Source organism: Catharus ustulatus, chromosome Z, assembly GCF_009819885.2.
Source record: "Catharus ustulatus isolate bCatUst1 chromosome Z, bCatUst1.pri.v2, whole genome shotgun sequence".
In the NCBI taxonomy this organism is placed as follows: Eukaryota; Metazoa; Chordata; class Aves; order Passeriformes; family Turdidae; genus Catharus; species Catharus ustulatus.
In genome coordinates, this window is record NC_046262.2 from 22,742,330 (window position 1) to 22,765,385 (window position 23,056).

The window sequence follows — 23,056 nt, forward strand, 5'->3', positions numbered from 1 at the left end:
CTCCCAGGAGAGTGAGGTTGCACAGTGAGGCCTCTTTCCTCATTGAACTGGTTGCTGAACAAGCTGGTGTCCTGGTTACATTCTGCACTTGACTTTTGGTTGTCTCTGAAGTACTTCACTCCAGATCATCCCAGATGCAGAAGCTGGTGGCAGCACCCACTTCCTGCAAAACGGACAAACCGGCGAGTTTATAGCAGGCTAATTTGAGGACTTCTGTGCTCTGCTGCCTATCACCTTTCATTTACCTTCTTATATGTTCTATCCTAATTTTCTTTCATTTAATAGCATTTTGCATGAGTTATCCTAGTGCCACATTTTACACAAGGCCACCAGAAGTTGATGACCACCCTGTAGGAGCACCCACTACAGACGTGATGCTTGCCTGTGAGCTGTGACTTAAAAACTTTTCAACATGTGCGTGCTGAAATTGCTTGCCAAGAATTACTTTGACTTACTAGATGCTTAACTTGGCAATAAAGTGAATAACCCAAGGAACTTAAGTGTGTGGGAGACAAATTATGTGCTCATATCCAAATTTCATGAAGTTCTTTTCCATCAGTAGTGTGGTTTTAATGCAGCTTGTATCCCTAACAAAAAAATACTCTTTATCCAGCAGAAAAGTGATTCAAGAAGCCTTCAACAACATGCTTTTCAGTATTGCCAAATTTCTTTTCCAGTTCATAGTCTTGAAAGCTCAGTGTGGGAAGAAATGGCACAAAGAGTAGCTGTTAGTTTGAAGTGGAAAGATAATCACTCTCTTAGTTTAGAGCATTTGATGTCTCTGAATGGGAAATGGACCATCTGAAAGTAGGCTTTCTTTATCTGCTTTCTAATTTAATAATTATGTTCAGGGTTATTAAAAGTTCAAAGACCCCTGAAGCTAATTCAGCACAGTTTTAATAGCGTGCACCTTGAAAATACTTACTCAGACTCTCAGACTAACCAGTCTCAGCTTCTCAGTGATGAGCTGTTTTGAAAGTGCTGTGCACTCACTGATTCCTTTGCTTTTGGCTCGATCATGGAACACTCCTAGCTCCTGACGCCAGACTGTAAGCAAATACTTTGCATGATATTTTTGGGACTTCACCCTCTTTTTTTTTTTTTTTGGGTTTTTTTTTGTTGTTGTTGTTTTTTGTTTTGTTTTTTTTTTTTTTTGAGAAGACAGATTTTGGTTAATATTAATCAGATTTTTTTTTTTGTATTGAGATGAAGAATTTGAAATTTCGAATTCTAGTGCAGTCCTTTTTAGAGCTGTAATCTTGGCAAGGAACCGTGTGTCTCCTTTACCAGTGTCAAATACTCATGCTGATCTTACACAGAAGGAATCTCTCTTTTGTTGTGAGAGGTGCTTTTTTCTCTTTGGTTGTTTTACTGTAAGTTCCCAAGTCTACAGTAGTAGATCTCTGGAGAAAGAAGCGAGAGGCAGTGGAGGAATAAGGAAGAAGTTGATGGTTATTTGCAGGAAGATTTTGGATAGGTGATTTTATGTGGGGTTTTTTGCCCTTGCTTTCCCACCTACATAGATGTTCATTCATGCTTCCTCTGTTTCTGAAACAAAGTTTGCCTGCTGTATTCTCCCTCCTTGGATGAGGACATCCAGGTGAAGGCAGGGTCCTCCAGGGGACCTGTGTTTGTACACAGCTCTTCCTTCCCGTTCCCCTCGGATGCGCTTTGCCGTGCTGCCGTACTCGCAGGTTTGGGTGCTGACAGGCCCCACCCAGCCCCAGTGTTGGCTTCTTGCACCAGGATGTGCTTGCAGCCTGCTGTGAGAGGAGAGCAAGTTCAGGGCATCCTCTTTCTGTAGATGCTGCTCAAGTGTTCATCATCTCTAAGGGCTTCAGTGCATGCTGGAAAGTTGCCAGCTGTGCTGTGATAACATCATTGCTTGCGCAGCAGCTGAGGCGTTTGTGTTATTGGAGCTGATACTGAGCTTCTGCAACAAGAATGCTTTGTCCTCTACTCCATGGCCAAATAATGTAGCTTCTGCTGCTTTTAAAGGTACAAAACTAGCTATTTTACTGTATCTTGGCTAGTAACTAATATGTGAATTAACAGCTATAAAAAATATCAAGCAAATGGTTAGCATGGTAAAGCACATAGGGTGGGCAGCCTTCTCAGCAGCTGAACATGTTTTAGAGATACAGATTGAAAAGAAGCATTCATCTTTTTTGTCCATCAGTGAAGTCACATAAGCCTTGATAAATTGTTCGCAGCAGTAGACCATCCTTTCACAAAAATATACCTTTTTATTACACCAGTTGTGTTGTCTGCAGTATTGTGCTTGTGTGTTTTATCTGTTAGGGTCTCCAAGAGTTTGATTTTATTTTTGTTTTGTTTCTTCAGGACCATGGGTCTCCTAAAAGAGCATTCAGTCCCATAGGACTGTTTTCCTGGCCATCACTTTCTACTGCATAGTATGGTGAATACTGCGTGGTGGCTAAACTCTTTGTTGTTTATGTAGGGCAAACAGCTATTGTTCTCGTGAATCCATCTATTCACTCTCAGCCAGACCTGTAATGAAGCTAATACTTCAAGGAGGAAAGAATGTATAGGTTCAAAAATCCCATCAAGATTTCTGTAGAAATCTATGCGATTAAAGAAGGTGCCTATTTATGGTTACCCAGAGATCTGTTTCTAATTAGCTAGTCAGTTAATCAAGTTTTGTGCTATTTTCATTTTGTTGTGTTTTGTTCTGAACGTCTTGTAAGTACAGTGAACAGATCTTGTACAAATCTGTCTCCTTGGTGAGTATTATTATCTTTGTCAAACAAATGAGTAATTTTCCCAATATTTTTACTTCAATATTATGCTGTTTTCTATCCTCTCCTGATGGATGGTTATTATAAGGGAAGACCAGAAAAGCATTAAATGATAGCCCAATTGCTTTCTCTGGCATTGTTGTGGCCCCTTGGCTTGCTTTGGCATCACTGTGGCATTGATAGGTCTCATAATTATTCCAGTCAATCTGTTTGCTCATTTTGTATGCTGGCATGTTTGACCAGTCTGACATTTCATTGCTTTCCAAGACCTGGGAAAAATGTTGCTGATGCTCCAGACAGTTTCTCAGGAGCTTTCCAAAAACTCTTGGATGCAATTTAGCCACAGCTACTTGTTTAATGTCCAGCTTCTTTATGCAGTGGCTACTAATCTAAGTTGCTGCTGAAAGAGCAACTCAGAGTGGCCCATCTGGAATCCATTCTCGTGACACCACACAGCTGAGACCAGTTTTCATCTCCTCAACTGGTTGTAGCCCGCCCAGTATCAGCTCCATGTTTTAGTTAGGTTTACTACCCTTAGTTCAGTGTTGTTGTGAGCTCCTCTTCTTAAGAAACTGCTAAGAGGGTTGTTGATCTCCTGACTGGTTTGGATTACTGGAACAAGGATTGAAGTTGCATACCCTGTTGAGAGAGGTAGGCTTTCAGAGCCTGGTGGGTGGAAGCTGGCAATTTACTTGTTTATCACTTGTTTCCTGCCTCTCAGAGGGTTTTCAACAGCTGGGAATCCTGCCTGATGGCTAGCACCCAGGCCTAGTTATTCTTTCATTGTTATGGCTTTGTGTACTGACCTGCTTGCTGAATGAAGGGGTTTCCTTTGCCATAGCTTTTGATTTGTGCATGTTGTGTCCTGCTACGTGTTGGAGTCTCTATCCTCCAGTCACCTGCATGGATAGCAGCAGTCAGCTCCAGAGGGTTTAATAATGTTGTTCAACTGGTCTTACCAGCCTCAGCTGAAGACTGTAAGCATACAGGGAGGCCCTTTTCTTCTTTGAAATGGACAGTGGTTTTCTAATTAAATTCCTGTGTTTCTCTGCAGTGAAATGGTTCTCTGGCTCTGAGAGGTGGATGTCTACACAGAGGTGCCTCACAGAAGCGGGTTGTGGCCACACACACCTGGTTTTTTTTGAGCACCCAGCATCATGTTCATGTGGTGAAACTGAAGCCAAAATGTGCAGCTGTTTGTTTTCCCCTTTCTGGGGAAAGGCCTCAAAAGCAAATATTTAATGAGTCAAGAGAGGCAGGAATATTCCACCTTTCTGTTAATTTAAAACAAAATCAGGTCAAGTGGCACAACTCCCTTTCAGAAGTTGTGGTGGAGAGGAGGGTGTTGCTGTCCCTTTGACACTTGGGTGTGCTTCAGTCTTCATTTCCAGCTAGGGCAGCACAAGCTCTTGGTATGTCTCATGTAAGCTGGATTACTGAAGCAATCAGAGTCTTTGCTGTATAGTGTGGGAAGAAGGGAGAAGGTTCCCAGGGTGAGGGAATAAGCAGTAATGGGCAGGAATGGCATGAATCAGGAGAACTGATAGAAGGTAGACTTGTACCCCAAGGGATCTGTAAAGAGTGGAGTGAAGGCTCTGGAAGACTTCAGTCCCCTATGTTTTAGATTTTGTTATATCGCCTGAACCCTGAAATCCAGGCTTAAGAGGTGTCAGAAGTCAAAGGTATTAAATGAAACTAGTGAAAAGTCAGTGGTGCACAGACATAGACGTGCTTGGTTATGTGTGCTTTGTGTCCCTTCTAACAATTTATATATAATGTGTTCTGCTTTTCAGATTCCCTTCTACAAGCAGATGTGTAAGGGTATTCAGGCGGGTGAGATGTGTGAGAAGTTGGTGGGATACTCTGCCGTGTACAAAGTCTGTTTTGGAATGGCCTGCTTCTTCTTTTTATTCTTCTTGTTCACCATCAAAATTAACAACAGCAAAAGCTGCCGAGCATACATTCATAATGGGTGAGGTTTTTGTTTGATTGTCTAATTTTCACATTTCTTTACAAGTTTGTGCCACGAACTTTTCACTTGGGTGTAGTAGTAGACAGGAAAAAAAAACCCACCAAAAAACCCAACAAACTTTGTTCTTATTGTCGGAAATAATGTGGTCAAGTGAAAACTAAGTAAAGTGGCAATCAGTCATCAAAGGATGGGGTTTTTTTCTTGTTATGCTTTAAATAGAGATTTCATGTGGTACTAAAATTGAAAATCTCCAATTCCTATTACAACCAGATTTTTTTTCCCCTCTCATACAGATTTTGGCTTATTAAACTTATAGTTCTGGCAGCAATGTGCTCAGGAGCCTTCTTCATTCCTGATCAGGACACTTTCCTCAATGGTATGTCCTCTTGTTTTGTTATACTTCTTCATTCTTCATTGTCTACTATTTTTGAGTGGTTAGAAATCTGAGAGGTCTGATCAACATGAATATTGCCTTATTCTTCAAGTAAAGCCTTTATAGGCCGGATGCAGAAACAGTATTTGGAGCTGTTTGGGGGAAACACTGTGTGTGTAAACTACGTGGTCTTCATGTGAATGTCCAGGAAACAGCATGGTGTTTTTCTGACTGAGAACAGGCCAAAGTGGTAGATAATGATACCACTACAGCAATTCTTAAAGAATTTTTGCCAGTTCATTAGAAATACGGAGCTATAATGGTGCAGAAGGAATTGTTCACTTGAGAACACAGAGCTGCATATTAGTTTGGCTTGTGCAGGTAGCTCTGGCATAGTGCAGCGGTCAGGCTGCACAGTGGAGAGGTTCCAATGCTCCAGGAGGCACAGTAAACCTGCTGGGCACTGGTGTTTGCTGCCTGGAAACTTGCAGTGCCCCAAAAGAATTTGGGATGTTAATTTTTAGGTTGGGGGCATACATGCAGTAAGGTAAAACTAGAGTTCTTGGGCTCTGGTACATGTGCTTTGCTGAGGATGCCAGTTCAGGAGCATTTCCTGTTTTGGAAGGAATGCTGGCCAAAGCACAGGCATGCTGGTACTAGTGCAATACTGAAGTGCTAGCTAGGAGGGGAATGTGTTGCAGGAGTCTTGTGGGCCAGGAGCAAAAATCCTGGTGATACCAAAATGAGTTTGTTCTCTTACATTTGCAATAAGTACAGTAAATTCACGAATACAAGCCGCACTGAGTATAAGCCGCATCTCTGGGTGTTGGCAAATATTTCGGTTTTTGTCCATAAATAAGCCGCACCCGAATATAAGCCGCTCTGTCGTTCGCAGCGAGGACCCGCGTGCAACAAAGTTGCCAAATAGTAACAGAACCGCAGCATGGCGGGGGGTTTACTGGCTCAACTAAGGCTGTGCAGGCTCAGCCCGCTAGGGGCTGCTGACGGGGCCAGGTGGCCCAGCCCGGCGCTGCCACTCGGGGCTGGCCGTCGCCTCTGGGTTCGCTGGCCCCGCTCCCGCTGCGGTGCCGGCTGGCCACGGAGAGAGCGCCCCACTCACGCCGCGGCGCTGGCTGGGCACAGAGCACCCCCTGCTCCCACCACGGCAGCGGAGGGTGGGGGCAGAGCACCCCCCCTCCTCCCCGGGCCGCAGCAATGGCGGCGCAGGGCCCCCGTCGGCTCCCCAAGCCGTGGCAATGACGGCGCCCCCCCCCCGTCCTCCCCGAGCCGCGGCAATGGCGGCGCGGCCCCCCCCGCTCCTCTCCGAGCCGCGGCAATGGCGGCGCGGGGCCCCCCCCGTCTCTCCCCTGGGCTGTGGCAGAGGAGGAAAGAGAGCTCTCCCGCCTCTCTCCCCGCCCCCCATGCTGCCTGCAGGGAGCCAGGGCAACAGAGTAACACTGTAACAATTGCGGAATGCCGGCTTTTACTGGCAGGTGCTTGGCTCGGCACCCTGGCTGGCATGTCTGGGGTTGTAAATGTCAGAAAATTATTCACAGATTAGCCGCCCCCAAGTATTAGCCGCACTTCCGGGTTTCCACCAAAATTTTTGTCAAATTGCTGCGGCTTGTATTCGTGAAATTACTGTACATCTCACAGGTACTTGTAAGGTGTTGGGTCTGGGCGTGTGAAAAGGGATGGGATAAGTAAAGCAAAGGAGCAGTTGTGTATGCTGCCTGCTTTCACTAAGACTTGCTAAGACCTTTTTCTCAACACCCACCTGCTCTAGCTAGGGTGTTTGAAAGGGCAGGAGGAGGAGGTGACATAGGGAAGAGAATGGAGTGGACAGACAGATCATGAGCACAGTACTTTGGGAAACTAAAAACTACTACAAGTAAACCCACTGAGACGATAATTCATCGTCTTGCTCTTGCTGTTTGTTTTGTTCTGGCTCAGTTTGAGGTCCCTCTTCCATCTCTGCAAAGTTGTGGGATGGCTGTATGTATTTGTCCTTATGAGCCATTCCGTTTGGATTAGACGTAGCAGTACTTGTGAGCAGGTGAGACCACCTGTCACTTTTGCAAGTGACCCTTTTCATGATGAAACCTCTTCAGGAATGGACTTGTTTGCAGAAATGGAGAAACAATTTTTGTGCAGATTCTCAACACGAGTCTAATGTAGTCTGGAGATATATCATAACAAGCCCAAACCAGCTTGTGACTTTTCACTCTGAAGTTGTATTTGCAACTTCTGCTAAACTGACCTCTGGTCTGCTCCTGAAATTGAGATTTACAGATGGTTTGCGTATAGTACGTTTGTGGTGTTTTCTCCCCTCCATTCATGAAACTTTCACTGTCTTTTGGTTGGTTGGTTGGTTATGGGGTTTTTTTTAGAGGGAGGGGTCATTCTCCTAATTAAATTTTTCCCTTGGAAAATAAAATCTCTTGCCATGTTTCCCAAGCGATTTGTTAATCATGGAGAAGGAAGATTATGTGCAAGCAGTAGATTTCTGTGAGTTGTGGTATTAAATCCATACTGGCTATGCTAACCTTATCTGTGATTGATCCATAAATGTCCTGCAGCAGAGGGACATCATGGGAGTCTGTGTATTTGACTCTTCACTCCATTGGTGGTATGACTTTTCCTGCTCCCCCTCTCCCAAATACACATACCACTTTGTGCTCTGCCTACTTTTTATGTACTTTTTTACAGAATAGCTTAATCCCCGTTTTTTTGTATGTTTGAAGTATAGAATACTTGGCAAGTGTATGCAATGTATTTAGAAAACCAGACAATGACATTTTTGCTTGCTTTTAAATAATGAGCTTATGATAGAGTAAGAAAAAAAAAAAATAACCTCTACATCAGCTGCTAATGGAAATGAGCCCTGACTGTTCTGTTCTTCCACTTAACTTACACATGCTTTTTTTTGAAAGGAAAGCACAATGGAAGGATATGGCAGAATTTTACTGATGCACTTCCTTGGTCTTTTCTTCACTGAAATCAGCTGCACACCTGGAGTAATTTGTAGGCTGTGTACTGCAGAGCAGCACAAGCTGTATATATAGCTAAAATTAAAATAGGTATCTATATTTCCTCAGACACTTCTGATGTTGCATTTAAGAAATCTGTTGTCCAAAACATCCAAGCAGCTATCCAAATACAGTGTATGTATGTAGGTCAACAGTTAAGTACCCAAATAACCTGTCTTAAAACCAGTCAGTAATACTAAGTGTTCCTTGGGAGTGGCTCGGAACAGCCTTGTGAATAGATAAACCCCACCTTTGTTTTTCTGTGGTACTGGAATCTGGAGGAGAAGAAATTGCCCTTTTTAGTAATGGTTGGGTTCCAGTACTTTGCAATTTCAGGGTTTAGATTCCTGTGGAATGCCTCCACACAGCCTCCCTCTTTCCAGTCACAAATAAAGGTTTCAGTATTTTCTGTCTGAATATAGTAACTCATAGTCTCCACAAAAATTTTCTGGGTTAGGGATACTCAGTAGCTGTCCTAACATGATTATATTGAAAGTGTAGCAGGTTGCAAGCTGAATTAATCAGGGAGCTAATACTAAGTTAACAGAGCTGGCCTTTCATCTGAAATCTCTCATCTGCTACATTTGTGAGCTTCAGATAGTCAAACCACATTACCAGCTTCACTGCATAGACAATAAATCCATTTTATCTCAAGGGAAAGGCGTTTGACCTATTTTCTGCCTCTCTGCCTTGCAGCCTGGCGCTATGTGGGAGCAACAGGAGGGTTCCTTTTCATTGCCATTCAGCTCATCCTGCTGGTTGAGTTTGCACACAAGTGGAATAAAAATTGGTATGTGTTGGGCAAGTAGTTATTTGGTTAAAATTCTAGTGGACTCCTGACGAATACCTTTCTTGTAATGAAGATTGTAAAACTATCTTGGATGTAATTCTTGAAAGAAGATAAATGAATGTCAGTATTCAGAGCTGTTCATAATTGCTTCATCTACTTTCTCCTTCCCCAAAAAGAATTGCTCAATTCTACTCTGTTGATTTATTCTTAACCTGAACTGCTTGGCTTCCATTAGGTAGTAGGGTCTTGGGATGCAAATATTTCTTTATTTTATATTTTATATGAAAATGCATCTGCTAAGTAGAGTAGTGCAAGAGAATAAAACTTGATTTGCAAAATGTAATAGTGGAACTGTTTGCAATGTTGTGAACTAATAAATCTTACTTTTTCTGTCAGCTTAATGCACATCAATTTTTTTTCTTAATTTAAGAATTGCTGATTTATGTTCAACTTCTTTCTTGCCGTCTAAATATGTGAGATTCCATTATCAACCTGGATATACACTATTTGGACATTGACTTCATTTTTGGTTCAAGTATATTTTCTATTACTGTCCTAGCCCTTCACCTCTAATCAAATTAAAATATTTAAGTTGCCTCCCACATGTATTCTCCTACGTCTGCCTCCATCCTTTCTGTTTCACATTTCCTCCTCTACAAACTCGCAGTTCTCTCTTGTTCCAATTAAAGTACTACCTGCTAAGAAAGAGTTTTAGCAAATCTTTGGCTTTGTTAAATTCTGATTTCAGGGAGGAAGAGGTGAGAATTCCATACACCACAGATACTTTTAGTTCTAGTTACTGTAGCTGGTTTTTTTTGTGGGTGAAAGACTTCCAGCACCAGCATTTAACTTTAGCTCTCTTTACATTAGATACTCTTTTAAAGTAAGTCGTTTTCACAAAACAACAGGAAAAAAGCCCTAAAACACTGAAAAGACCTTCCATCTACAAAACAGGCCACTGTTTCAAAACAGCTGTTTTATTTGCTCCTTTTAAACTCTAGTGGGCTTTTCTAGAAATGTTTCGAAAGTGAAGAGAGGAAAACAATGCGGGCCACTCTTTCGCTGAGGGTGACCTGTGGTTAGACCCAAATGGAGAGGAGGCTTTTTGAGTGAAAGAGTAGTTAACCTATCAAGGTAGTACAAGGAGCAGAAGAGAGGCCATGCCAAGCAAAAACCTCTGGTTTCATTGTGAGGAGAGCACCACTTGCTAGCCCAGCCTGGGACACTTGGAGTTGCTGCTGAGGAAACCCCTCAACTGTTACGCTGAGATATGCTGATGGGCTGATCCCAGAGAACTCCTGGGAATTCTAAGAGTCCACACTGGGCTATAATTACAGAAGGAGCTGATTGTGATAGTACAGGAGATAAACACTGATGCTAAGGAATGTTTTCCTCTGTTTCGTGGGTAGGAACCTTACAAGAGTGTGTGCTGGCATAGTGACGCACATATGCTTTGGGAAAGTAAACACTGTCTTTTGTGTTCGAGGATATGAGCTCTTCAGCTGTTAGAATTTTATGTTCTGGGCAAGGGAAGACAAAGATAAGATGCTTGTCTCTCTCTCTGCAGGACTGCAGGTGCAAACCACAAGCAGATGTGGAATGGATTGCTTGCCTTGGTCACTCTCATCCTGTACTCCATTGCTGTGGCTGCTCTGGTCCTCATGGCTCTTTTCTACACGCGCTCAGAGGGCTGCATGTACAACAAGGTGCTGATCGGAGTGAACGGTGGCCTGTGCCTCTTTGTGTCCCTGGTGGCCATATCGCCCTGTGTCCAGAACCGTAAGTCCACTGACCTTTTCTCCTCCTGGATTTTTGGTGCTGCCATAATTGTGTGCCTGGAGGCATGAGCCATGTCTAGGCAGAAAATCTAAAGGTAGCTCAGAATTGGTACTGCTCTTGACTCTTTACCTACAATGTGAAGTGCTGTTGCTCATTATCAGCCTGACTGCTAAATCTACAGAGTTGTGAGACATTCTGGGTGTACCATCAGGCACGTAGTGTGGAGAAGGCCCGCCTGCTGATGGCTGTCACTGTGTTGTGAGATTTACCTAAGTCTGGCAGTGGTAGATTTCAAACTCACTACTATTTTACCATTTACTTTTGACTTCCTGGGATTTATAAAGTTTGGGCTTGGTGGAGTTGCCGGCAGTATTTTATACTATGTGTGCTATTAGAATCTTGCATACATTGGGGCTGAATATAGCAGAGTGACTCCAACAGAGATTTTACAGGCAAATAAAATTATTGTGTCAGCTTGTCAATAGCTTTTGAAAAGCTGATGTGTTTGGCAAAAGCACAGAGGTGATTCTTTACTTACATGGGAATCTCTAATGCTTTTCTAATGCAGCCCACAGAACTAAAGGATAGACTTTTTTCTCTTATTGGACAGTGGAACTGTATCTAAGCTGCCTCAAACATCTATTAACTGCCTTAAGTGAAAAATAAAGGACAGTGGTGTGCTGTTCTTTAAGGGATATAAGTTTATTTTTCAGTTTGCTAAAGTGTCTACAAAAATAACTAATTTTCCTCTTTCTTGTAAAGGCCAGCCCCATTCTGGCTTGCTGCAGTCAGGAGTTATCAGCTGCTATGTCATGTACCTCACTTTCTCAGCACTATCCAGCAAGCCACCAGAAACTAGTAAGTTACCTAATGCTTTATGTAAATTCTTTTAAACATGCTGTGTATTAAAAGCATGAATTTAACAAATCTATATTAACACACTTGGGGATATAGAAGTGCTGGGTTTGGTCTTCACAGAAAAAATTGCAAATGTTACAAATAAATCTGTGCAGACAAGAGACTATGAAATTGTCTGTATTAAATGCTTTGGTCTAGGGATGCTTAATTTACCTTGAGTGAACTGCATCTGTTGTACCATTTCCTATTTCCTATGAACAAATTTCCCAAAGTCTTGTAGTCTATGTGACAAGTCTGTGACAAGTACACATTCTCATAAAATAGCATATGACAAAATACATAAAGTCTTAGGTCGCACGACAGGAAAGGATTGGAACAAATGGCTCCTGGATTCCTCTGGAAGAAGCGGGGTGATCAGCACCATCCAAAAGTTTACAAGGTCCAATTAGTAGGTGCTGGCCATCAAAGTGGATACTAATATGACACTTTTTTCTTCCAGAAATAGTCCGCTAGGTAGGCCTGGACTCCTAATGAAGCAGAAATTTGAGTACCACTTGTATTTTATTTTGAAAGGAAGTATTCCAAGAAAGAACTTGGAGTTATGTCTCAGAGTTATGATTCAGCTAAGATGATGCTGTTCTTCAGCAGAGTTCTTGAACTCCACTTGCCTTTCAGCCACCAGTATTGCAATTCAGGAGTATGGAACTCACTAGAGTTTTAAGTTCTTTACACTACAAAACCAGAGCAAGACTTGAGAGCACGATTCAAACTTTCCTTTACCCAAATAAATGTCAGATTCCTGTCTTTGCATTGGAAACATTCTTTTCACTAGCAAAGTGAAAAGATAGCTTGAATTAGTACTAAAACACCCTTTCTTTATTATTCCCCAACTTTTAGTGTTCAACAGCTGAAACAACAATAACTAGAGGAAAATAAATTCAATGACAGGAAGGAAAAGTTTATACAGACGCCTCTCAAGAAGAAAGGAGAGAGATGAGGGAAAAAGTATGTCATACTTGTGTAGGTACAGACATACATACAAGAATTTTCTAGAGTTAGGAAGTAAACCAGACAGTATTTAGGGGTAAAATTTACTTATAGAACTTCAGTAGTGTTTTGAATTAACACAGAATTGAATTTAGAAGTCCTGAGTTAATTTGAATTACTCAAAAGTCTTGCCACAGTGTAAAAAGAAAAAGAAGGGGAAAAAAATGATAGGTGGAATTAAATAATTTGCCTTATGTTGCTTCATGCTTGTCACAAAGTCTTCAGCAGTTAAGTGAATGCTCTAATTCTTGTATATATTGCAAGTGTGGTTATTGCATTTGTTAGAGTATGCATCAAGCATGCTCTTAGACGCCCTTGTCTTCCCATGCCTGAGAATTTTCATGGTTGTCATCTGCTCTCAGAAATGCTCCTTCCTCACAAGTCTGTTTGATCAGGACTCTACATTTGCTTGTCAGCTTTCACAATAGCATGTGCTAGAGAGTGTGTGAGGTGCTGGCACTTACTATGGTGTCTCAGGCCCTGTAACTCAGGTTTGCCATGAACTTACCTAACGTTGACTCATTTGTCAAGGAGGGATTTCCAAATTGCACATCTTGCATTCAAGGCCTGAAAAAAATGCTAGTTACGAATATTTGCAATGCCCTATGTCTTTAGAAAGAATGGGCCAACAGAAAGTGATGTTCCTTGAATCTGTGCTAATTACAGCCTGCATCAGCCTTTTTGTGCCAGAGTTGGCTAAAACCTGCCAAACTGTGGACCTACCTGGCTGCAGACATGTTATTAATAGACACAGGTGGGGGGAATCTGCACATCTCTGGCCAAGGTGTTCTATAAAGACTGGCTGTCCCCTTGGTGCTGTCCCTGCTACGTGCTGATAAAGCTGTTTTTGCAAGGCCATACAAAGTCCTCTCCCCCTGGGTCAAGGTTCATGACTTTGAGTTCATTTTTAGCCTGGATGTAGTCTTTGCTGCATTTTTCCCCTCTGCCCCTACAAACAGTTGTGCTGCTTCAATAGGGACGCATGGTTGTGCTGGAGGGAAAAAGGAAATGCCTTGAGCAGCATTCACTCAAAAAGCTCTTGATTTGATATTAAGATGCAGCTGTCATCTCTTACTTTGGGATGATGCTGCAGACTACTCTATGCCTTGACTCCAGGGAGATAATAAAAGGCCAGATGCAACTTGGAACATCAAGGACTGAATTGGTTTCATTTCAGGGACCTAGAAGTAGGATTTGTTTACATGCCAAGATAAAAACTTGCCTGTAACTGGTGCATCTTTTTTTCCTCAGTCTTCTGTGAGTCAGTCTGAGAACAGGGCAACTACTGACCACTTCTTTTTACTATATGGGTTTCATAGTTGTCCTCAAGGCATCCTTGCTGTCAAAGAAATTTCTGATCTGAGGTCTGTACTACCTTGGTCTTATATGGTTTTATAGTCTTGGGTGAAGTGGCAGAATTCCAACTTCCTATTTCTTAGTTCACAAAACAGGGTTTTTTTTTTTTTTTCCCCTTTGTTTGTCTGTTGTGGTCAAACAGGAAATTTTAGTACCTTACTAAGTTGCATTCTTGTTTTGTCTGAAACAGACTCTGCCAGGTCAGATTTACCCATTTTTTTTCTCTGGGATCTTTCTAAAAGATAGACAGAAACAACTGAAATTTACCTACCTACTGTCAGATAATAAAAATTCAATGAAAGTCTTCAGTCTGAAGATTACTTTAAGATGCAGTGAAATGAGTTCTGCAAACTATTCTTTTTGTTTGTTTGTTCTGTTTTGTGAAGTCCTGGATGAAAACAACCGGAATATCACAATCTGTGTACCTGAATTCAGCCAAGGCCTGCACAGAGATGAAAACCTGGTTACTGGCTTGGGTACAACAATTCTGTTTGGCTGCATTTTATATTCTTGGTAAGTCTGGGAGTTTGCAGTTACCTTTCTGTTAAATGCAGTGTAGTGGTCCAAAGAGTAAAGGCTTATAGCAGGCCTCATGAAAAGTCACAGAGAGTTGTGGAATAAAGCTGAGCTGGAAGGTTCATATTATCCTCAGCTTCAGAATTTTATACGTTCTAGCTAAAAATGCAACTTTTGAAACAAATATATCTCATTAAAATCAAATAGGGCAATTTAGGTCTAGAGGCAGAGGGAAAAAATTCTAACTGTCCATGATCCCAAATAATCTTAGTGTGAAACTCTAAAACTCTGTAGAGTTACATTCATCTGAAAAATCTATCTGAAATTTTTGTAACCTCCTGACAGAGGCTATGACTGTCCTTGAAGGTCTTTAAAACAAACTGTTTGAGAGGTTTAGGGCTTCCTTTGAATGATGAGCACAGTATTGCCATCAGGATTTGCCACTGATCTGCTCTAAGAAAAATCCTTCTTGTCCCCATGATGCTCACCTTTGATACTCATCCTGTATTATTGCAGCTTGCTTCAATAAATTAAGTTATGCTTGGGACAGGGAATTACTGGTGATTGAAAGGGTTGTGTGTCATTTATTTTGGCTGTGCAGCTTGCCAGGAGACCGCACTGCCTGTATGCTGCACGTTTTTGAGCAGGTTCTGCTTCTGAATCAGTCCACTTCAAAATTCAGTACAGAAACCCCTTCATATTTTTGTGAAGTGAAAACAAGAAACTTCTGTATATCAGATATATGTATGTGTTCAATTTTGTTCTGATATAAAATACATAATTATGGCTATCATGGATCTAGTTCACATTAGAAGGGCACTTCCAGTGCCTCAGAAAAATGTTCCAGCATGCAGACAATATTAATGTAGCCTGTAGCTGGGGAGGTAAGAACACCTTCAAGGCGAGTGTTTTGAAGCATTGCCTGCTAAGGCTCAATGTGCACACCAAAGCCTTCCTGTGGGTAATGGGAAGTTGGCATTTCACATCTTAAAGGGCATGACTGGGTAAGAGGTACAGTAATTTCATGACTATAAGGTGCACCTCTGGGAATCAGCAACTTTGTATATTATATAAGGCTCACCGGACTATAAGACACACTTTTTTTTGCTGTGAAGATCCGTGCCGCGCGCAACAAAGTAACGAATTAGTAACGGAATCCCCGATCGTGGAGTTTACTGGCAGGTGCTCAATTTGCAGACATTTTTCACAGATTGGCGCCAGGGCCGGGCGAGCTCGGATCAGTCCCGCTTTTCCCCTGCCGGGACCGGGCAAGTTCGGATCGGTCCTGCTTTTCCCCTGCTGGGGCCGTGCAGGCTTGGATCGGCCCCGCTGCCCCTCTAGTGGGGCCGGGCAGGCTTGGATTGGTCCCGCTTTTCCCCTGCTGGGGCTGGGTGAGCTCAGATCAGCCCCACTTTTCCCTTGTTGGGGCTGTGCAGGCTGGGATCGGCGCCACCACCCCCCCGCCGGGCTCGGGGCGGCTCAGGACTACCTGCAGCTCAGGGCGGCGTGGGGCTGCCCACGCCCTCTCCCCCCATGCGGCTGCTGCTGGCCAGGGGCTGCCCGCTCCCGCCCCTCCTCGTGGCTCGGCTCACGGCTGCCACTTCCGGGTTGGCAAATTTCACAACTTTGTACATTATATAAGGAGCACTGGACTATAAGGCGCACTTCTGGGTTCGGACCGAAATTTTTGTTAAAAGGGTACGCCTTACAGTCGTGAAATTACTGTATTTCCTGTCAGAATAAAGTAGAAAGGATTCCCCCCCAGGTAAGTACAGTCATGCAAGAAAATAATTTCTAGGAACTGGTACGCTGACAACAGTTGCTGGTAAGTTACTTTTGAAAACTGACTGCTGCCAGAGAAGTGTGAGTTTGCTGGCAAAGCCTTTACAGAAATGCTGAGCCAAAGTGATGGCTGTGAACTGAGTATAAAAGCACTAGTTGTGCACAGCAGGGGAGATCTCGCTTGCAAATTGGAGCACTTAGATTTTGCTGCTGTCAGATGGTGGTGAATTCATCACCTTACGAGAGTGACCTATTTTTAAGCTCATGATTCAATCTGAGCTGGCTGTATCTAGTGCAGGACAAACTTCTCATATACTTGATGATACTTCAGTGCTTGATGATAGCATCCAGGCAAATGATTAGCTGAGACATTGGAATAGACTATTCATGTTTGCTGTGATGTTGAAGAGTTACCCTGTTGGAGCTGTAGTTATGCCCAGGGGTTTGACACTGTCTTCTTTTCCTCCTAGTTTGACCTCAACAACACGTGCAAGCTCAGAGGCACTGAAAGGAATATATGCAACAGCTGAAACTGAAGTGAGTTCTTGCCCCTTCACACAGGATTTTTGTGCAGACTTTTTCCCATGCTTTTATTGCTGTTGTTTTTGTGGGCAGTAATCTGAAAACAGAAGCTGTTCTTGGTTGTGTGTATGCTATGTGCCTCTGGGTATGGACTCATCAGAACATTAGTCCACATTGACCCTTCTGCTGGTCCTTTGGCGATGCCTTTAAGTACTGAGATGATCTGCTGCTCTTGAAGTTTATTCAGTGTTCTGCAGACTTCCTGTAAATCTTATGTTTGACATGAGCTCATGTCCTCTCATTTAAGGGAAAAGCATGCTGGAAAGCTACCAGAAGAAAAAGTGGAGGCATTCTTAAACCTTTCCAGTTCCTGGTTGCCTTTGTTCTCAAAACAACTAAGATCCCAAGTTCTTCTTATTTTTATTTCCATACATAAGTAGTTCCTTTCTTTTTCCCTATAATTTAATCTCTGATCATATTTCTTGTCCCTGTTTCAGGGACAGTTTCTTCATTCCATCTGCCTATTTCCTTGGCTTTCATAGGAGCACCTAGAAAACTCTGGGAAATGAGTGGGATTTTGCTAAGTAGCAGTTTCCCCTTGCTTAGGCTTGCTAATGATGCTCTTCAAATATGTGTGTGTGTTTGGGAGATAAGTCTTAAGTCTCCATCTCTAGCTCTCTCTGCGCTAGAGATGTTTACCTTCTGTTTCGTAAGTCTTTAATCAGAGTGTGAGAGTTCAAAACCACACAGGTATCTGCTGAGGCCTTTGGTGTTTGCAGTAGCTGGCATGGGGCAGCACTGCACTTTCCAGTGTGGGAGTGCTGGGCTGCTATGGCACTTCCCTGTGGCAGGATGCTGTGGCTGGACAGGGCGGCAGCACCTGGACAGCCCTCGCTGCCAGCTGGGCCTGGAGCAGCGGGCCGGGGGGCCTGGAGCAGCAGGACCAGGCCTGGAGCAGCGGGACCAGGCATGGAGCTCTTAGAGACCTTGAGATCTGGCATGGAGCGCTTAGACCAGGCATGGCCTGGCTTAGGCGGGTCCTGACAGGGCCTGTGCCTTCCTGCTGTGTGCCGAGGGACAGGACAGGGAGCACTGGGGAGAAAACAGCCTCTTTTTGTGGTCCTGCACCTCCTCTGCCAGCCGTGCAGAGCCTATGGAGGCCTCTACCAGAGGTGTGGTCTGTGCCCAATTGAGGAGCAGCAGGAGGGCTGGGGCCTATATCCTGGCATGGATTTGGGATATTCCCTCACTGGGAACGTCCATCTCGTTAGCCAGAGTTCTTGCCCACTGGATTAGTTCTGGACTGTTGGGTTTTAAAGAGTGTACAAGAGCCACTAAATGTAAAGGTAAAGAAAGGACTGGTGAAAAGCAACTACTTGCACTCTGATTGCGGTCCCTGTGGCAAAGGACCTTTGTCTCCCAGCCCAGAGACAATCTGCCCACTCTGCTGGAGGCAGCTGAGTGTTAGGGGTCAGGGGCGGGTGTGCCAGCTGTGTACAGTAGTTTCACGAATACAAGCCGCACGGATTATAAGCCGCACCCCCGGTGCCTCGACAATGTTGCTGTCTTTGTCAATAGATAAGCCGCACCCCGAATATTAGCCGCACTTTCGTTCGTCGCGAGAATCCGTGCGCAGCTTTCACAAATTGGCCAATTAGTAACAGGATCGCGGCATAGCGGGCTTTACTGGCTCGGGGCGGGGCCAGGCAGGCTCGGCCCGCTCATGGTTGCCGACGGGGCCGGGTGGCCCAGCTCAGCGCCACGGCTCGGCGGGGCTGGCCGGGTGGTGCTGCCGCCGCCGCCGGGCTCGCTGGCCCCCCTCTCCCGTCAGCACCGCCCCGCTGCCGCGTTCGCTCGCCCGGCTGGCAGGGCTGCCGCCGCCGGGCTCGCCGTCCGCCCCGCTGCCGCTTTCGCTCGCCCCGCGCCGCGCCTCGCGAGCGCCGCGCCCGCCCCGCGCCCGCCCCGCGGCGCTTTCGCGGCTCGCGGCGGCGCTTTCGCGGCTCGCGGTTCGCGGCTCGCGGCGGCGTTTCGCGGCTCGCGGTTCGCGGCTCGCGGCGGCGCTTTCGCGGCTCGCGGTTCGCGGCTCACGGCGGCGCTTTCGCGGCTCGCGGCTCGCGGCGGCTCTTTCGCGGCTCGCGGTTCGCGGCTCGCGGCGGCGCTTTCGCGGTTCGCGGCTCGCGGCGGCGCTTTCGCGGCTCGCGGTTCGCGGCTCGCGGCGGCGCTTTCGCGGCTCGCGGTTCGCGGCTCGCGGCGGCGCTTTCGCGGCTCGCGGTTCGCGGCTCGCGGCGGCGCTTTCGCGGCTCGCGGTTCGCGGCTCGCGGCGGCGCTTTCGCGGCTCGCGGTTCGCGGCGGCGCTTTCGCGGCTCGCGGTTCGCGGCTCGCGGCGGCGCTTTCACGGCTCGCGGTTCGCGGCTCGCGGCGGCGCTTTCGCGGCTCGCGGCTCGCGGCGGCGCTTTCGCGGCGCTTTCGCGGCTCGCGGCTCGCGGCGGCGCTTTCGCGGCTCGCGGTTCGCGGCTCGCGGCGGCGCGCTCGCGGTTCGCGGCTCGCGGCGGCGCTTTCGCGGCTCGCGGCGGCGCTTTCGCGGCTCGCGGCGGCGCGCTCGTGGCTCGCGGCTCGCGGCTCGCGGCTCGCGGCTCGCGGTTCGCGGCTCGCGGTTCGCGGCTCGCGGCGGCGCTTTCGCGGCTCGCGGTTCGCGGCTCGCGGCGGCGCTTTCGCGGCTCGCGGCGGCGCTTTCGCGAGCGGCGCTTTCGCGGCGAGCGGCGGCGCTTTCGCTCGCCCCGCCGGCAGGGCTGCCGCCGCCGCCACCACGCTCGCCGGCCGCCCCCTCCCGTCTGCACCGCCGCCGCGTTTCCTCGCCCTGGCCGGCACTGCAGGCCCCCGCACCGCCGGGCTCCCCCACGCTGCTGGCCCCGATTATGCTGGGCTTCCCCCGCTGCCAGGCAGCCCCACCCGCCAGCCTTACTGCTTCTGCCATGCTCCCCTGCACTGCTAGCCCCAGTTCTCCCGGGCTCCCCCGCCCTGCTGGCTCAGGCTCTGCCGCCCGCCCCCGACACTGCTGGCCCCGCCTCTGCCAGGCTTTCCCACCTCTGCCGGGGCCGGCCGGGCTCCAGCTTGGCTTGGGGCTGCCGCGGGCTCTCACTTCCGTGTTGGCAGCTTTTAGAATTTTGTTAATAGATTAGCCGCCCCGGAATATTAGCCGCACTTCCGGGTTTCCACCAAAATTTTGGTCAAATTGGTGCGGCTTGTATTCGTGAAATTACTGTAGTTTCATCACTCTGTGTGTGCGAGTGCTTAATTACAGCTGGTTAAAATCCTGAAGGGGGTGCAGTGCTTGCTTCAGAATGTGAATGCAGCCCCAGCATATCTCAGGCTGGCACTGCAGGTGAGGCTTGGCACAAAGGAGTAGAAAGAGGTAGTGAATAAGGGATTTACTGAAAGTCTCAAACAGTCTTTTGTAAAAGAATGAGCTTTTTGGCTTTTCCTGAGTTTATGAACCCAGTGAATACAAGTAGTCAAGGATATGCAGGGTAAAACTGCCACTTGATGTTTTTGCTGGACATTTTACTTTAAAGACCTTCTGTCTGGGAAAACATGGAACCAGTCCTGTAAGAGGGGATAAGCTAAAACATAAAATTTAGAAGTTGCAAAGCATAAATATTTATTCATGCATATGTGGTGTTCCAACCAAACTGGGGCACCCCAAATGTGGTCTTACACAAGGTTCTTCTACTCTTCTGGCATTCAGGTGCGGTGTATTTGACTAATCACTGGCACCCACACCATCATTACTAATCATAATAAAAATTTGCAAAGCAACTGTATTTCTGCAGCAGTTTTGCTTTAAGTCAGTCTTGAGACAGCTATGATGCTGTATGGTTTCAAAGGTGTTTTAAAGGCCCTAGGATGCTGGCTGTACCTTTGCTGTCCAGGGCCATGTTTTATACTTCATGGCCAGCTCTAAGTTTCCAAGAAGGAATGTCCTTATTTCCAGGACTGGGCTTTCCTTTAGTTTGTTTTACTTAAGTGTGAATGAACAATACCAAACTCTCCAGTAAAATTCCAGTGCCTTGTTACATTGTATAGTATACTGTGAACTAATACAAGTAGACAAAGTTAATACACTTTCATACTATAAAGACTGATGTAATAGGGAAGCGAATTTTCCAAACAAGTTCATTATCTTAACCAGACCACAAGCAAAAGAAATCCCAGAGAAGGATATTACCAGTACAAATAATATTTGTGATGCAAATATTAAGTACAGAAAATGCTGGCTTTTACTGTAGTCAGGTGCAGGGAATAGACTTATATTTGTTTATTGTATCTTTTCTCCATGTACATTACCATTCAACACAGGAATTGTCAATTACAGCTTTTCTTTCTCAACCAGGTTTAAAAAAAGAGAAAATCTTAATTTAAATAAAATAGTAAAACCAGGTTTCTGCTTTTACTCATTCTTCTTGTGTTCATTCTGGCTCCATTTCAGCAAAATCTTGCAAAGAGAAGTACATTTCAGACTTACACTGGTACAGCTGTGATTTCTAACCCACGTGTCAGAGCTTAAAAGTTCCTTATACTTTCATCTTACTACAGGAATGTCCTAAAAAGCACTTGTATACACATCTAAATAGATAAGTCCCCTAAATATATATGTGCTTTATTGTAGCTTTTCCACTATTTTTTCATAATCATTTGCATCTGTGTTGGACCTAGAGTTGTGTAAAATGGGTAATTTTTAAAGACTGGCTCGTTTCTTCAAATTTACTGAGCAGGTTTTTCCAAAGCTTGGAAACTGCTGTTCGGAGCTACTGGGCAAATCTTAATTTGAGTTTTGTTCTGGTTGGAAATGCAAACCAGACTTTTCTAAATTAGTTTAGACCTTCCTTTCCCAGCTGTTCTGCTTTGGTGTAGCACAGGTTCTTACCCCTTCCTGTTTTCTGTTCCGTAGGTAGCTCGTTGCTGCTTTTGCTGTGTACCTGATGGAGATGGTAATTATGTTTTCACTGCACCATTTACCTTAATTGTGGCTTTTGGACTAAAGCTGAGAGAGTAAGGACACAGCTGTGGAGGGAGAGCTGCTTGTACCGTCCTTCAGTCAAGTACTGAATGCAAACTGAAGCAGATGGGTGCTCCAAGTTAGGCTATAGAGGGAAGAAAGAGATGTCACAATGTTTCAAAAATACTAGGCTAGTTAATAATTCTTTAAAGTACATTTAATCCTGCAACATACAAAGAGTAATGTCTGTTTTTTGCATGCCTGTGGGTGTAACTGGCTGCTGGACTTCTGGCTCAGCAGCTCTGCCGGGACTGCAGTTCAGGAGTGAGATAAAAAGGGAGTGTCCTGTTTGCAGGTACTATCAGGATTATCGGCTTGGACTTGCCAGAAAAATATTGCACAGGTAGAGCAATTTAAATGCTCTCAACACTCGAAATCTACTAAGTAGACCAGGAAGCTGTTACAAAGCAGGATTTCAGTTTTGGCTCAGGGTTTAGGCCAATGCCCTGAGGAAGAGGAAATGTTCAAGTGTTACTCTGTTTCAGTCACGCTTTCCCAAATCACACCATAAATGTTTTGCTGTGTTCTCTGTGAAGCCAGCTGCTGTTTTCAGTTCTCATCACATTTGCAAACCTTTGTTGTTTCCTGTCTTTTACAGCTGATGCTGAAGAGCATGTTGAAAAAAGGGGAGGACAGACTGTGGTTTATGATGAGAAGAAGGGCACAGTGTACAGTTATGCCTACTTCCACTTTGTTTTCTTCCTGGCTTCTCTCTATGTGATGATGACTGTAACCCATTGGTTCCAGTAAGTGTATTTCTTTCATATATTTCTTTAATGCTGAGAAATTAACATCTCTCTGTGTTGTGAGGGATGATGTGAATAGGTAGTTCTGCTGTTTGAGTGTTTCCTATCCTGGTGTAGAAGTTTGAAGAGACATTGCAAATCTTTCTTGGGCATTCTTAAGCAAGATCTTGCTCTATAAAGGGCTGCTTTCCCTTGCTTCCTTTATGGGTTAACCTATAATGTCTTTTTTTTTTTTTTTTTCCCTTTAACAGTTACGAAAGTGCTCAGATTGAAAAATTCTTCACTGGAACCTGGTCTATCTTCTGGATTAAGATGGTCTCCTGTTGGGTTTGTGTCTGTCTATACTTATGGACTCTTATTGCTCCACTCTGTTGCCCAACCAGAGAGTTCTCAGTGTGAGCAGTTAAAAGGTCATTTTAAGTTGTTGTAAGGTTTTTTTATTTCTTTTTTTTTTCTTTCTTTCTTTTTTTT

At 45.1% G+C, this 23,056-nt stretch overlaps 1 protein-coding gene across 1 annotated transcript in view; it reads left to right on the forward strand.

The window, feature by feature from the left end:
- The window catches only part of SERINC5 (serine incorporator 5), a 37,016-nt gene extending 14,427 nt beyond the window's left edge, over positions 1-22,589 (forward strand). The window contains exons 3-11 of the mRNA XM_033085985.1: positions 4,553-4,731; positions 5,025-5,107; positions 8,830-8,923; positions 10,491-10,702; positions 11,465-11,560; positions 14,350-14,476; positions 16,732-16,798; positions 21,732-21,771; positions 22,438-22,589. Of these exons, the coding sequence (XP_032941876.1) occupies positions 4,553-4,731; positions 5,025-5,107; positions 8,830-8,923; positions 10,491-10,702; positions 11,465-11,560; positions 14,350-14,476; positions 16,732-16,798; positions 21,732-21,771; positions 22,438-22,589 (1,050 nt within the window). The remainder of the gene's footprint in view (positions 1-4,552; positions 4,732-5,024; positions 5,108-8,829; positions 8,924-10,490; positions 10,703-11,464; positions 11,561-14,349; positions 14,477-16,731; positions 16,799-21,731; positions 21,772-22,437) is intronic.
- Positions 22,590-23,056: the final 467 nt, after the last annotated feature.